At 38.2% G+C, this 17,110-nt stretch overlaps 2 protein-coding genes across 3 annotated transcripts; both read right to left on the bottom strand.

Annotated features, from left to right (window-relative positions):
• Positions 1-2,572: 2,572 nt before the first annotated feature.
• LOC117543206 (apoptosis-associated speck-like protein containing a CARD) lies at positions 2,573-8,702 on the bottom strand. Its single transcript, XM_034211326.1, has 5 exons — positions 8,346-8,702; positions 5,504-5,749; positions 4,802-4,846; positions 4,083-4,115; positions 2,573-3,389 (listed from the first exon to the last, which is right to left on the bottom strand). Exons 1-5 carry the CDS (start codon positions 8,596-8,598, stop codon positions 3,124-3,126), a joined length of 843 nt encoding a protein of 280 aa, XP_034067217.1. The 5' UTR covers positions 8,599-8,702; the 3' UTR covers positions 2,573-3,123.
• A 1,631-nt stretch (positions 8,703-10,333) lies between these two features.
• etsrp (ETS1-related protein) lies at positions 10,334-16,554 on the bottom strand. 2 transcript variants are annotated; one of them, XM_034211303.1, is made up of 8 exons: positions 16,413-16,554; positions 15,711-15,792; positions 14,277-14,396; positions 13,672-13,746; positions 13,453-13,596; positions 12,588-12,848; positions 12,221-12,339; positions 10,334-11,142 (listed from the first exon to the last, which is right to left on the bottom strand). In XM_034211303.1, the coding sequence occupies exons 1-8, from the start codon at positions 16,476-16,478 to the stop codon at positions 10,867-10,869; spliced, it is 1,143 nt and encodes a 380-aa protein (XP_034067194.1). In that variant the 5' UTR covers positions 16,479-16,554; the 3' UTR covers positions 10,334-10,866. The 2 variants fall into 2 exon arrangements, with proteins under 2 accessions (XP_034067194.1, XP_034067195.1); XM_034211304.1 differs by having other exon boundaries at positions 14,277-14,363; positions 16,413-16,548.
• Between the last annotated feature and the right edge of the window lie 556 nt (positions 16,555-17,110).

Genomic DNA, 17,110 nt, shown 5'->3' with positions numbered 1-17,110 from the left:
GAGCTGTCAAAGGACATCAGAAACAAAATTGTAGACCTGCACCAGGCTGGGAAGACTGAATCTGCAATAGGTAAGCAGCTTGGTGTGAAGAAATCAACTGTGGGAGCAATTATTAGAAAATGGAAGACATAATGTGATCATCAAAATGATCACAAGAACGGTGAGCCAAAATCCCAGAACCACACCTAGTGTGGACCTAGTGACCTAGTCAATGACCTGCAGAGAGCTGGGACCAAAGTAACAAAGGCTACCATCAGTAACACACTACGCCGCCAGAGACTCAAATCCTGCAGTGCCAGACGTGTCCCCCTGCTTAAGCCAGTACATGTCCAGGCCAGGGTTTCCGTTAGCCGGTAATTACCGGTTTTTAGCTGGTAAAATGTATTAAAAACCGGTAAATTCAAAACCTGCCGGTCAAAATGTCTGGTAATAATTAGGGAGGCTCCGATAGATCGGCCGCCGGTCATTATCGGCCGATATTCACTCTTAATAGTTTGATCGGTGCTCTCTATAAAGGCCGATCAGGAGAGCTGGATCTGATCGATATGGACATAAACGCGAGTGAAGTATAACCGGACACGCGAGAGAGATCAGATCAGCTGCTGAGTCTGACCGAGATACGCAGCTCTGCATAATCACCTGAAGCCCCGCCCTCTGTTTAGCGAGCTGCAGGAGCTGCATGAGAAACTGACGGGCTGTCAGAGAGAGAGGGAGGGAGAGGGGAAAAGAGAGGATCCGTTTCTCCCGTGTTATTATTCAAAGTTAATGTAAACTTTTGAATAATGTACGTTATCTACTACAAGTAGTTTGTTTGAATGTAATAATTATGTTGTTTGTTGTTTGTGGAATAATTTATTGAAAAATGAATCTGAATTTTTCGATCTGTTACGATTATAAACTGAAGCAATATAAAAATGAGCCCCGTGAACTGAGTTTTAAACTGAAGCATATCTGCTCATAGTCCGGTAATTACCTGCTAACGGAAACTCTGCTACACAACTCTTATTATTATTATTGAAATATGACCGGTAATTTTCAAATGTGTCCGGTAAAATAAATTCTGCCCGGACATTTGACCGGCGAGAAAAAATCCTAGCGGAAACCCTGGTCCAGGCCCGTCTGAAGTTTGCTAGAGAGCATTTAGATGATCCAGAAGAGGATTCGGAGAATGTCATATGGTCAGATGAAACCAAAATAGAACTTTTTGGTAAAAACTCAATTAGACGTGTTTGGAGGAGAAAGAATGCTGAGTTGCATCCAAAGAACACCATACCTACTGTGAAACATGGGGGTGGAAACATCATGCTTTGGGGCTGTTTTTCTGCAAAGGGACCAGGACGACTGATCCGTGTAAAGGAAAGAATGAATGGGGCCATGTATCGTGAGATTTTGAGTGACAACCTCCTTCCATCAGCAAGGGCATTGAAGATGAAACGTGGCTGGGTCTTTCAGCATGACAATGATCCCAAACACACCGCCCGGGCAACGAAGGAGTGGCTTCGTAAGAAGCATTTCAAGGTCCTGGAGTGGCCTAGCCAGTCTCCAGATCTCAACCCCATAGAAAATCTTTGGAGGGAGTTGAAAGTCTGTGTTGCCCAGCGACAGCCCCAAAACATCACTGCTCTAGAGGAGATCTGCATGGAGGAATGGGCCAAAATACCAGCAACAGTGTGTGAAAACCTTGTGAAGACTTACAAAAAACGTTTGACCTCTGTCATTGCCAACAAAGGGTATATAACAAAGTATTGAGATGAACTTTTGTTATTGACGAAATACTTATTTTCCACCATAATTTGCAAATAAATTCTTTAAAAAGCAGACAATGTGATTTTCTGGATTTTTTTTTCTCATTTTGTCTCTCATAATTGAGGTATACCTAGGATGAAAACTACAGGCCTCTCGTCTTTTTAAGTGGGAGAACTTTCACAATTGGTGGCTGACTAAATACTTTTTTGCCCCACTGTATATCCTGGCCGGGTTAGCCAGTGTGTATTTTTTCAAGCACCACAAGATTCATAGTTTATAAAGTACAATTCTGGACCATTGATTGTGTAATTTCTCCAAACACATACAGTAAAAATGTCTGTTTTGAAGCCTTAAAATGGTTCAGGAAAAGGACTTTATAGTTAAGAGAAGAGAAAAAAAGGAAAGAAAATTCTTATAATGGGTGATGTAACATTAATGACAGACATAATGAGGTCGTTGGCAATCAGACTCTAGAGGGGTCCTTTTGTGATCATGGGGCATCACCCTTGTATACAGCATCAGGAGAATATCATATGGAGTCAGACACTGGAAGTGTGCTGGAGGCGTTGACTGGGACTGATGGAAGGATGAGGCTGAAGAATCTGCGAGGAACAAACTAGCGGCTGAGAAATAATCATATATTAAAAGACAGCAGCTTCATAAGTGAGGCCAACCAGAGTGACAGAGTGTGTCAGTGTGCTGAAAGATATTTGTGACCAACATTTTTTTTTTAAATCTAGGAGGAAAGCGACGTTCCTAAATCTGTTAACTTCATTACATCATTATGTCTGCTTCAACTTTTAAAACACTATTCACTCGACATGTGTAATATTTATAAGAGTTTATTGAAAATGTATTTTGAAATAGAAAACATTGGCCTCCAAAAGTAAACATACTTTCATTATTATAAGGGAAAAAACAACAATACAATCGTTAAGCACATAAGACAAACATTAAAGATATAATCTGCATGCAAAACCTAAGGATAATCATTCATGATCAAGCATCCTTTAATTTATAAAAAATAGGTTAACAGCTGACTCAATCCATCTGGGATTTGCTGGATCAAAACATTACATGTCAGGTGAGAATGCTAAATCATGTCTTACATCATTACATCACATGAATGACTTACATGGTTTGCTGAATCTGGTTTTAACCTTACAGGAAAACGTATTCATTTTACAAAATATGACTGGTCCAAGTGTAAAAAAAGGGCAAGAGCTATGATTAAACATGAAGGTGCAAAAGCTATATTTGATAGAACCCCCTACAGAGACGTTTACATTACTATTTCCCCATTGTAATCGTTTAAGACGCTTTTTTTTCTTGAGGCACAATGTACGTTTAGTCTGAACAATGATTTCTCCACAACATTCACTTCTTTCCCTTGAGCTCCTCAATGAGATATTTCTCCTCTTTCTCAAGGATTCTGTAGAAGACGTCTTTGCCACGGGGCCCTGCTGCATTCAGGGGACCACTGAAGAGCTCCCTCATCTTCTGCGGAGAGGTTGGGATTACCAGGATTTCCCTATAACTGGATTGTGTGATGACTTCTTTCTCAAGGAGCTGGTCCAAAATGTCTGCAACGCAGTTCACTCTGTTGATCAGCTCGGTTCTATGTTTATCCACAAAGTGCTTACCTGAGGAAGGAGGGAATAATGAGTAAAGTGTTGATGATACCATGAAGCCAACTTGATACATTTCTAAACTTATATTTTATTTTCTATAATAGTGACTTCTTTATTTTCAATGTATGTGTATTGCATTAGTTTAACTGCATGTGGGTCCGTGGAAGGTTCGTTTAATAATTTGGGATAACTACACAAACCTGATATTCTATGTTTTAGAGAAACTGTTAATTATTTTTGGGAATAGTGGATTGGTAATTTTGCCATCGAAGCACATCTGAAATAATAAGGTCTTCTTCTAACAATTACAAACTTGTTTTACCCAAATGCAATTAAATAAACCTCTCACATCTTCTGCTTTGATGATGGGACATGCACATGTTGATTTTCTTGCCAAGAATGAGAAAAAAAGGTTGAAATGTCTCAACATCAGAGTTTTATCTTTATTTTCATATAAGGCAAAGAAAGAACCAAAAAAGAATATTTCCCAAGTGTCAAATTATTTGTTTAACAACAATGCAGCACTTATCAGTTTCATACATTGGTCTATAGCCTAGACTTTATTTAGAACAAGTAAAGCCTTTTCTAAATATTCATCATGAAGTAAATTAGCATGTATGTTTTATAGTCAGTCTGGGTTGCTATTCAAATCTGATTAGTGACTGATCCACGGGGATCACAAACCAAAATCAGGTGTTCACCCACTGTCAGCTGTCCCTCCAGCTGAGGGTCCCGCAGCTGAAACAAATTGAAGGAACATTTAAATTGCTTAATGATGGACAGGTTTGGTGTTTATGCTTTTTTTTTTCATGCACACAGCAACTCAGCAAAATACAGTCAATCGATGTGGAAATGTAAGATTCATTTTACATACAGGCACTGTCATTGGTTGCCAGTTTAAGAAAATACCTTAAACAATAAGACTGATGGTATTCTATTATTTTCAAAATGTCAACAAAATGTGTTACTGCATTACATAATTTGGGAAAGCAGTAATTATAAACCCTACAATTGAGGTATTTGACCAGAAATATTGGGAAATGTGATTATGTCCATATCACACAGCCTTAAATGACTATGCACCATTATTCACACTTTTCTTGTTGTCACTGTACATCCAAATTCACATAGTGTCAAGTCAATTGTTGTCAATGTGAAGGGTGCAGTTTGAGGAGAAATGTTAACCTGCAAATTCTGAAGAAGATGTTCCCTCTCCACTGTCTTTTGTGTGGGGCTTTCAAGATTTGTGAACTAAAGACTTTTCACTGTTTGAAATAAATTGAATCCTATACTAGTTTTCTATTTTATATAAGCAAGGAAACCTAATGTAGATAAACAACTCACTGTCCCTTGAACCATTTTCTGAGGACGGTCATTTTGAATACATGAAAGGATGTTTGTTTGTTTGTGTGAAATCAACTCACTGTTACTGGATCCAGGTTCTGAGTATTCAACACCTGTATCTTTCACTGAAATAACAAAGAAAACAACGTTAGAAAGTAATATGATGGAATTACAGCTTGACACGCAGGTTTCCTGAGGTTTGTCATGTTTTCTAATTTCAGAGCGTGGTTTTGGGCATGAGAGTAGCCTACTATTGATTTAACGCATTTGTTATGTTTATCATGTGAGACAAAAAGACCACAGTTCTCGTTTAGTGCTAAATTGTAAGTTTAATAATGTTCAATTAATGCGTGTTTAACTCGTATTACATTGTTATGAAAGCGCAAGGGAGGGTTCAAAGGTCTGCATATGAATGCATGCAAAGAGCTTACCTTTTTAACCATCAACTTACCTATGTTGTTGACATAAAAGGACGTTATTGTTTAAAACATTTTTGATAGCCTAAATAATTTCTTATTGAGTTACACTGTAGCCATAACTAAATACGGATATACACTGAAATGACTCGAGAGGAAGTCGGGCGGGTCCCTGCCCACTATAAAAGGCGGTTACATTTCCTAAACTGTGTAGAAACATAAGAATAAAGGCTACTTCAAGTAAACCCTCATCGATTAAACGTCGTTATTTGTCGCTGATTAATCTGCAAGCAGACATTTAGGGTGCAATTTTCTTCAGTCCAAAAAGTTCTGTTCTCATTTTGCATCAAACCATGAAGTACTCACACAGTTGGGCTGCTTCTGTGTTGCAATACATCGCGTTCAATAACTCAGCAGACACTTTGACAGCTCCGGTCTCACTGAAAGTGGATATCAGGACATCTGTGATCTCTAAGAAGCATTTCCCCTCCACCCTGTTGAGCGCGACCCGCGGCTCCTTTTTGCGGTGCACAAGCTCGCTTCGGAAATTGTTAAAGTTGACTGCTGACAGGTTAGACAACATGAGTTTTACAGCCTTTCGTTTGTCCATTTCTCAGCAACAGATGTGGGACTGCCGTGACTTTTTCTCCCAGACCAGCAGCAGAGGACACACAGCTGGATTTGCTTTTCTCTTGAACCGACTGACTGCTGCCGCGTTGGAGGGTTTGAAACATAGACTGTATGACTCATGGTGCCTTCAAATGCAGTCGGGAAACTACAATGATCATTATAGATATGTCAATAATACAGGACATACATTACATATTATTTATATACTGCAGTATATGCCTATACGTACACACGTAGACCAACATACTCTATAGTAGCTTTCATGCAACCGATAATTATGTTCTTTATCACAAATTAGTTGAATCGAAAAATAAGTAAATTATTAAGCTTGAGAGGCTCTAACCAGAGCTTCTTTTGCCTTTTGGCTTCAAGAATGACTGACAATGACATTATCCTAATGTTTGCCAATTAACTGGTTGTTGACTATAGGCTACTGGCCTATATCTCAAGACTGAAATACATGAGAAATGGCTAAAAAAGAAGAAGCAGAACAACATGTGAGTAGCCTACTCATTTTTAACCAACAGAGGTGAATGTTTACCCAAAAACTGCACCTAAACTTGAGTATTTATTTCACAATGAAGAGAGATGTCAAAAGCTGCCTGCCACAGCAAAATGTACCTTGACCCGACATATAATCAATAGTCGACATCAAAAGGGAACCATCAGAGGAAGTCTCAGATGCAGGTTTCCTTTTTATTGCTTTACTAATATTACTTCAATCAATCAATCAAAGGCTATTTAGCCCAATATCACACATATTACATTTGTCTCAGGGGGCTTTACAGAAAAACTACAAAATAAAACCCATAGCCAATGGGGGGAACAAATGGAAGAAACCTCAGGAAGAGCAGCAGAGTACGGATCCCTCTCCCATGGACGGACCGATGTGCAATAGGTGTTGTGTACATTTGAAAGATAATAAATGTATAACAGAGACATAGTGAATCTATTAGAAGAAGATGAATCCAGGTGGATGTCAAAAATGGTCCAGGATTTATTACACTGTAGTCCAGGGCTGTCCAAACTACGGCCCGGGGCCAAACTACGGCCCGCAGGCCATGTTGAATCGGCCCTCAGTAAATACAAAAAGTATAATGGAATACGGCCCACAAATGAAACTTGTGCTTTTCTTATATTGTTCTTCTTAAATATATATGTAAAACTATATTACACAGTAGTATTCATGTGTTAATAAGACCACTTTAAAATAAATAAAGTTGGAAACGTTTTCTAAAATATCTTAGTTGTGTGGCCCAGCCCTTCGTATATTTTTCTGTGGCCCTCTGAAAAAAAGTTTGGACACCCCTGCTGTAGTCTAATAACATGTCACTGTGGTCTAGGTCTGCTGAGAAGCTGTATAAGGGGGAATAGATCTATCAGATCTATTTTAAATCTTATAAATCATTTTGTAGCAACTGTAAAGTGTAGCCTTAGCCTGCATGACGCCTTAGTGTTTTAATGGTAAGAACAGCCATTCAAACTTTTATTTATAGGGCATTTTCTGTAATGCAGGCTGCTTTTTAGGGATTTGTTAACATAGAAGTGCATAAATGTGTCAGGCCCCTTTATAGTCTAGATACATATTATAAGACACCTCCATTTACATGAAGACCTGCTTGTTTTCTCTTCAAAAGGTTTAAATGGAAACAATATTGAATACCCATGCCTATACTGAGAGCTACAGTACAAAGCATTAATACATGTTTCAGTTTCAGTAGCAGATTACCCTCTTGTGTGGCAATAATCTTGCTGGGCATGATGGGAATAGAAGTACAAAAGATGAGAAATACAGACCAAAACAATGGCTTTGATTTCATTAAAAACGTTTAACTTTATTGGGATAAAAATAACATTTGAATGTGCCATGGTTGTTGAAGATATCTCAATTCAGATTGAAGCTTTTGATATAAATTATTTCGATTTGTTTCCTTCAAACATCCAGCATTCAGGCAGTGAAACATGATCTGAGATGTTGCTTTACCACCGATACCCCACTCACTACAGCTCCTGGTCAGGGTCTTGCAGCTGTAAGACATTTAAGAACAAATTAAATGTGAATTGTACATCTTTGCCCAATGCTTTACATGTAATAAACCAATTCTGGACATGCCAACTTACTGTCAAAAAGAGCAGTCTAATGTTTTCCGGTTGTGTTTCTGACTGTAAACAAATAAGAACAACATTTAGGGTACAGACAGATTGCAGAAGGGGTTCTCAATGGAAACCACTAGTCTGGGCCATTCCCAAAGGATTTACGAAATGTCTACATTGTTAAGAGAAATGTAAGATGATTTCAATTGAAACAAGGAAACACTGGCAGGTCGTCAGTTTCCAGGAAACTTAACTTATGCAACAATAACCTACAGCACAAGTTAAAGAGCGAGAAAAAACGCGGGCTATTCGAAACAAACAATGGTGTACAACTTTATCTATGCAGAAATATATTGCATATATATATTATCGACCATTTGAATTGTGAGCTGTCGGTGATTTATCTGACATTTTAGGGTTCAATGTTCTGCAGATGATTCGGCTCTGTTCTCATTCTGCATCAAAGACATGAAGCGACACTTACCGAGTTGGTCAGCTTCCTCGTTGCAGTCAATCCCTCTTAACATCTCAACAGCTACCCCAACAGCGCCAGTCTCCGTGAAAGTGGAAACGAGGACGTTTGTGATCTCAAAGTGGGTTTTACCCTCCACCCTGATCCGTGCAACCCGCGGTCCTTCTTTGCGATGTAAAAGCTCGTGGCGGAAATTGTTAAAGTTATTGTTCGACAGACCCTCGAACATGTCAGCTATAGCCATCTTAATATTTTGAGAAGACATTTCTAAACCTGGTTACTGCGGGGGGAATCTGAAATGTCCTTTTGATTTGAACTTTCCCTCGTTCACACCAATATAGAAAATAATAACCACCAGACGCATTCAGGAAGGAGGCTTTCACTGCCGCTGGAAAATGTCGAAATTATGACTTATCAGATGTCAATGTAACGAGGAAACACATGTAAACAAGGAAATAAGTGGTTTGCGAAAACAGATTATAGATAATAATTAAATCGCCAGTTTGATTGATATTCAAACAAACGAGATTTAGGAAAATACATAAATACATCAAGAGGGACTGTTTTTGAAAAGACCCCTTTCAAGTGCAAATATGTAGGTTAAAGAAGAATAGGCATCACAAGGGCCCTATTCACATGACAATCATTTGGTATCATGCACTCTTATAATAATAATAATAATAATAATAGGCCTACTAATAGCATGATACTTACAAAAACCCTTTTGTACTCATGTCATTAAAACAATATAACAAGAAGTATGAAAAACACATTATGAGAAACACACATTTTAGTGTTTTATTGGCAGTATTTCCAATATGAATGGAGTAAGACTCTCACACAAATCAATGAGTTTATTATGGCATAGATATGTCTTATAATTATTTGTGTGAACATAAAAATAATTTGTGTGTAAATATGTGATTTGTAAATGTAAAACACCATCCACAAATGCATTTAAAAGATTTGCAAACTCACAAATAAATGTGCAAGTGTAAAACGGATCTGCAAATACGCTAAATATTTTCACAAATAAAAAAAAGATCTGTGATTATCTCTTTAACATTGACAACTTTCGATCAGGCATTTGTGAATCCATTTTGTATTTGCCGACCAAAACTGCGCTTGCGGATCTCAAATCTCTGCTCGCGGATCTCATATTTCTGCTTGTGGATCGTCTTTTTACACACACGGAATTTTGAGACATATTTTCCGCCGGTCTCGGCTAAAATCTACTCGTGTCACTTGGTTATTTTCGGCCTGCTGACGACGACATTTCCGCATGATTTCAAAGTAAGAGCATGATGGTTTGTTTAATGCTCTGTTTTTTTATTATAATGAACAGCGGAACGTTAGATGCATTCTTTATCACCATCACCATCATCATTTTATAGTGATACAGTTAGTTTGTGTTAGTTTATTGGATCAATATAGCATATATCGAGCACATGCATTGATGTTGAAGTATACGCCACTTTCGGGTCCCGGGGGAGGGGAGCAGCTGGCAGCGAAGCAGCCCAGATAAAACTCTTCATTGTTTGTTGTGTATAGTCAAGCGGGTCAAAGTTACAAAGCACTTCACCTCTATGGTGATGGTGATCACGTGGTTTCCGAAAATAACCGAGTGACACGAGTAGATTTTAGCCGAGACCGGCGGAAAATATGTCTCAAAATTCCGTGTGTGTAAAAAGACGATCCACAAGCAGAAATGTGAGATCCGCGAGCAGAGATTTGAGACCCGCAAGCGCAGTTTTGGTCGGCAAATACAAAATGGATTCACAAATGCCTGATCGAAAGTTGTCAATGTTAAAGAGATAATCACAGATCTTTTTTTTATTTGTGAAAATATTTAGCGTATTTGCAGATCCGGTTTACACTTGCACATTTATTTGTGAGTTTGCAAATCTTTTAAATGCATTTGTGGATGGTGTTTTACATTTACAAATCACATATTTACACACAAATTATTTTTATGTTCACACAAATAATTATGAGACATATCTATGCCCATAGTTTATATACAGTTTATTTACACAAAGCAATCATCCCACAGTCTTTCACAGTGATTGTTGTTGAACAGAAACACATAAACTGAGATTATTTTCAGGCAGAGGTAGACATGAGTTTTGTATTTTAAAAAATACATATAAATGCACAAAACTCTATTGCATGACCATATGAACACTATTTACAATCAATTAGTTCTCAGAAACACATAACATTTTAAGAGTGGTCCCTGATGTTGCAAACAAGTAGTGCTTCAAATGCCCCTGGGCTGTTGTTTTTTGGGCTGATATGCTATATTAATGGGTCAGTTTTTGGAACACTTTTGTCTAATTTGATCCACTATTTAAGAAAAACTAAAATATTGATTGATTGCATGAATTTGACGAGTTTTTTAAAATCTTTTTATTCCCTGAAATGCAGCATCTTGGCTCTCTGCATCATCCTCACCCGTACTGCACTTCAGCCAGGGCTCAAGGAGGCAGTGTTTACTTCATAGGCTGGTTTAAGTCCTCCTGGCACCCATTCCCTACTGTGACGCCCATGTTTCACTGCTGTGCTCTGACGTAGCTGCAGGTACCCCGGGCCACGACTCTGTGTTCGTCGGCAAAACGTTCAGGCTCGTCAGGACCTCCTGCGCCGTCTTTCCCAGCATGCCCTGTATGTCACAGGCAAAGCGGTAAACATAGCGTTTGCCCGCTGTCTTGTGGATGATGTTCTTGTGGTAGTAGTAACGCAGGCCACGGCTCAACTTCTCGTAGTTCATTTTGGGTTTGTTCTTGCATTGGCCCCAGCGCTTAGCCACCTGTGGGGTCAACAAAAACATATAGAGTTCAACTTAGTGTCATGCCAATAAAGCCCCTTTGTATTGTATTGTCTTTAGTTAAGAAAACAATACATGTTGAAAGTTGTAGAAGTACTCTGATCCCATACCAAAGTGACATGATATCAACGTAGAAATACTCCATTACAATTAAAAGTGCATTTAAAATCCCCCTTAAGTCAAATGTGTGAGAAGTAGTATCAGAAAAATGTAGCCTACCGCACGTATCAATTAGGATTTATTGCTGAAGCTGCTCAAGGTGGAACTAGTTTGAACTATTTCAGTGAATGTAATAATATACATTACAAGTTTATTCAAGAGGTTCAAAAGATAATGTGAGGGGTCATGAGATGATTAAAGAGTTACATAACACCACCTGAACATATTTTCCTTGCTTATCTCCAGTGGCTGCAAGGAAGTGCTTGAGGTGACACAGGCTTGCCACTTTCAACCAGAGAGGGCAGCAAAACTCTGCTTTCAGCCACTTACTCTTAGTTGACAGGAAAGACTAATCCATTACAAATATTTGTCTTCCTGTATTTGACTTTTCTATAATCTTTTTGTTACAATAAACAATTTGACCTCTCGACCACTAATATTTGTATACGCCATGTTGAAAGTTCACAGGGTATATGTCGCAGACTCACTCAGACATTTGAATTGTGCCCTCACAGATTTATTTTTGTAAGGACCAAAAGGGTTAGAAAGCACTCATTTAATTCTTAATTCATTTTATGAATTTAAGATGTTTTTGTATGAATAGTCTTAATCTGAAAAGTAAGTATTTATAGTTGTCAACAGCATGTTTAGTAGGCGTACAAGTGTCAAGTATGCCAGGGGCGCCGCCAGGGATTTTGGGCCCCATGAAAAGATAATCACATTGGTTACTTAAACATTTTTTTTTTAATGTTCTAAAATAGTTTGGGCCCCTGTCAGTCACGGGCCCTTAGAATCGTCCTAACTTTTCACCCCCTTACGCAAGTAAGCATACAATGGAAATACAGCACTTAAGTAAATGTACTGTTTCTTTCCACTACTGCTTTGTAGTACTTTTTCTTACCTCTGCGGGGTCGGACATCTTGAATTCCCAGCCATCTCCCGTCCAACAGATGAAGGTACAGCAGGCAGAGTCCAGTAGTAGCTCCAGTAAAAACTGCCACAACTGGATTGGACCAGAACCTGAATAAAAAAATAAATGTTATCGAGTTAAAATGGCAATTTTGTTTTTATAAACTGTTATAATAAATGAGTTGAAGAGGTATTGTGGTCATTTTAGTGAAGTAGCTACATAACTATTATCAGCAGAATATACTTAAAGCATGTATTACTGATGTCTGGATTATTGATGCATTTAATGGGCAAGTATAATTTCAATGTTGTCAAAGTGGCGCTATTTATTATTTATTTATTAAACATAAATTACAAACCTGGATAAGCTGACATCCCCGTCATCTGGCCCTCCCTGTCCAGCCTCTGAAGGTGAGTGTTTTTGCGTTTGACCACACGGGGACAGTACTGCTCTGAGGAATGAGGGCCGTGGTTTGAGGGGCAGGGGGCCGGGTGTGGGTGAGGTAAGGGGGCAGTGAAGCTGGGGGAAGAGTAATCCGGCCAGAAGGACGACGACTGCCTCTGCCCGTCAGAGTCGTAGAGTTCAGCCGAGTGACACGAGAAGCTGTGATCCGTCTCACCTGAAACACAGAGAAGAAACATATTAGATGGGGTGTTTTTAATGGCTTCATAAAAGTCCCATGAGAAAAACTTAAACTGATAAAGAACAACTAAATAAATAAGATATAAATATAATAATAAAAAGTATAATATATAAAGAAAATAAAAAATATAGGAATTTTATTCATCACAAAATATATTCAATTTTTTCTTAATGATAAATTTCCAAGAGTTAAAATACATTATTTATTATTATTATTATTATATTGTTTTTCCATTTATATGTAAATATATATTTTTTTGCCCTATTATTTTTTCATTTTCCTTTTAGTTTCTTTTCTGGAAATTTGTAAAAAAAAAAAATGATATCGAGTAATAAACAAAAACCATACTAATATATAGAAAAATGAATGAAAATATTGATTTTATTTTCTTTTAAATGTCTCTGGATATTTCAATTTTTGTATTTGCTTATTATTTTTATTTGTATTTGTCTTCATATTTCATTTACTTTTTGTTGTTCTTTTATATATACTTTACACAGATTTTCTTATTCTTTTACACTAGCTTTGTTTATGTCACTCCTTTGACTCCATATTCTTAACATCAGGTAAAGTGTCTTACTTTGTGAGGTTCCTTTGGCAGTGAGGAAGGGGCTGTGGCTGCCCTCCAGGGCCGGGCTGAACTGTCCATTTTGGGGCACGAGGCTCTGGTACGTCTGAAGAGACTCGTGGTAACCAGTTTGGGACTGGCCTACCGTCAGACCATCTGCAAATCAAACAGAAAGTTAGTCACAAAGAAATCCCTTTGGAAAAGATCATTACAGTGCGAGTATTAGCTCACCCTGTGGATATGAGGCCCACCAGTTGAACTCGTGGTATGAGTCCAGGTTGAAGAGGGAGGAGTCACTAGGGCTCGCTGAGGGGGGAAAGCACAAATTAGAAATACGTCAAAAACACCAACATATGCCCAGTTGTAAAATCAGATGAGGGACATTTGCTAAGTTCAATTGCTATTGAACTTTCTATATTGTGCTACTGCCCGACTACAACTCAAATGGCAACATTATGCTTTAACTAAATGTATTTGATAACATAAATACTTTGCAGATTAAATTCAATAATACAGCATTTAATTAAAAAAAAGGATGCATTATTGTTGATTAAGAACAAAATAATTTATCCATGGGGAAAGAGGAAACGCTACCAAGCAGCATATATGAATAATACATTATTATATATACACATTATTGCATCAATCATCATAGCTGTATAATTAGAATACCATAATGCACTATGCCTATAATGTACTATTCTTTAACTAAGATATTTTCGACACAGTGTACTACTACTTTTACTCAAGTTAGAGACACAAATTCTACTACACATTAATCATATTAGCAAACATGATGGCATATTATTTTGTATCTTGACGTTTGAGACACACACCTTTAATGTCATAAGTGTGAGAAACTTTTGGTGGGTCAGGGTAGCTGCTCTCTGCGACGTACTGCTGCTGTCCGGATGTTTTACTGTCTAACAGAAAAGACAGGTCTTCACCAGGGCAGTCTGGAGGTTAAACACAACACACACATGGAGTCAGTTAGTGATGATGATGATGATGGTGGAAGGAATAGAGGCAGTGTTCATGCTTGTGAAAAAGACAACACTAATGGTTTTAATTGACATTAATGCCTTACATTTTCCAGAGTTATTTAATGAATTCATCCCTACTGCACTGCATTGGCAAGCTAATGGTTTTCATTAGTTTAGCAAGGATATATTCAGTTGCAGAGACTTAAAATAAGTAAATCAGGTTCAACACATTGACGTCTGTTGAATTTCACTTGAAGACATTATGCAGTAGATCAGCTGCAAGGAGCTACATTTGTAATGCATTCAGGTGCTTTTTTAAACCTTTGTAATGCCATACTTTCACATGACCTTTTTCAGGTTGCTTCACATTATTCTTTGTAGTTTAATTTTCTTATAACCTTGTGAGTGCATTGCCAAGTGTACATTTTAGATGTAAACACATAATTTGATGGATTACAGAGGAATACTTTGTCCTGACAATTAAACAACTAAAACTCTGAATACACAGCATGTCCAGAATGTTTCAAGTGTATTCTCGTTTTAAAATGGAACAAACTGAAACCCTGAGGCTGCCCTAAGTTGCCCTAATGTCCTGTAAGCGCTTAAGTGCATTAAAGCTCAGCAAAATAGTTGTTACAAGAGGAAATATGGAGTGATGTTGTAAGTATGTGGATTTTTATCTGAAGGGTGGATGTTGACGCAAGAATAAGACATTTGTTTACTGTCGAATCAGCACCAGGCACTCAGGTTTATTCAGCTCGAGATGGAGGCAGGAGGAAACGAGGGAGGGAGGGGGGAGGAAGAGAGAGGAGGAAACGCCAGCGGAGGGAGGGTGACAGAGTAGTGATGGAGGTCTGGAGAGGGGGGGACTCTAAATCTGTTTGAGGAGGAAGTCTGGAGGAAAGGATTAGGGAAGACAGAGAGGGGAGTGTCTTTAACCTGAGCACCCTTTCTCTCTATCTTTGCCTACCTCAGCTCATTCAAGCATTATTCACACACACACACACACACACACACACACTCTCACACAAACAAACACACACAGAACCCCAGTATCCGGATTGTTAGCGGCCCGGGGGTCAAGGTCTCATTGAGAGAGCTCTGACAGATGTGATGATACTCTCTGTGCAAATATTTCCTCTGTCCTTCAGCTGCTCAGGTCCAGAGGAAACAGATTGTGCAGACATTTAAAACAAACAAAAAATTGTCTGGGCATCAATGAGAGAATAAACCTTCAGAAGTCATGATGTTCCACCCGTGATGGAGCAAGTGATTCTATAAACTCACCATAAGATGCAAAGTCGAAGCCAGCTGGCACTTCCTGAGTCCTGAAGTCTTCCGTGTAATATCCAGGCTGGCAAATCTCCATCTGTGTGGAAAGAGTCGAGATTACAACTTTAATCGTCATAACAATTCTCATTGTTGATCAATATCTAAAGGCAGAGACAACATGAAAAGCCTTGCACTTCATATTGATTGAAACAAAAACAGATGTGAATAATTTTCTTTAAATAAGTGATACATCAGGTTGAGCACTTATCCTGTTTGGCACATTGTCTTTTTATAATGCATAAATGTACAAAGGTAAGCAGGGCAATTAAAAAAAGTTGCTTTATGATCCTGGAAAGTCAGACATTTTTAAAGATATTTTACTGGATGACACTTTTTTTCTTCTTGCATTTGACTCACTTTGAAGCTGAATTTGTGATTGCATTGCTTTTGTCCACCAACGATTATATAGGCCTAAGAGTACTAATTCCATTATTTATAATTGTTTTGTCTAATAATGAATGTATCATAACGTAGTAAAAAAAACACCTCATAAAGACAATCATGCTATTGAACCCAATATTTGCCTGTGATAAAGAAGGGATACAAAATAAAATATAGCAAGGCTTGACATTGTTGTGAATGAAATACACGAGTTTCTATGCTTGATTCACTAAATAAATACTTTGATCTTCTGTGTTATAAATAAATAATACATACCTTTATTTTCAAGTCTTTGCTGTCTGTGTTTCTGTCTCCAGGTTTGGTGATAGTGTCCCAGTACATGTCTCTTTTTCTCCCAGATCCACACACGCTATTCACCGGCTTCACGGAAACAGAGAGTGGTCAGTCCCGGCCGGACCGGTCCCGTTTTAAACGCGTCGGAGGTGGGAGGGGCTCTGCGTCGTGACCGGGTTTGTTTAATGGAACGTGACGTCAGACGCACCCTTCCCATAGCACAAAGCAACTAAACCTTCATTCATAAAATTCCCCCTGACAAATAAATCATCCGGTAAAATATATTACGACCAGCTCAAACATTGGAACATATTCAGAAACTGTACTTCAGTAATGATGTCAACATCCACTATAAAAGTATTCAGGAGCAAGTAAACCATGCGACAAAAGTGTTAGCAACCATGAAGAAGGCTATCAAAAGTATGGCCAAACTCATACGGCAGCAGAATTGATATGTCAATGTATGCAGTCATCCTATAGAGGCTATTATTTGATTGCTGATAAAATTACAATTATTGTTTTAGCCTTCCCAGCTCCAACACACTTTATAAGGTACATTTGTAATCGCATTTTAGCCTAGACGTTTTGTAGGCCTACTACATTTTTTATCTGAAAAATAAAGCACAGTAAAAGGTAATGGCATTGCTCAAGTAGATTATACCTAAGTGAAACATCAGACA

The sequence above is a fragment of the Gymnodraco acuticeps genome, unplaced genomic scaffold (genome assembly GCF_902827175.1).
Source record: "Gymnodraco acuticeps unplaced genomic scaffold, fGymAcu1.1, whole genome shotgun sequence".
NCBI lineage: Eukaryota > Metazoa > Chordata > Actinopteri > Perciformes > Bathydraconidae > Gymnodraco > Gymnodraco acuticeps.
The sequence above is the reverse complement of the archived record's forward strand: the minus strand, read 5'-3'. Positions and strand labels throughout refer to the sequence as shown.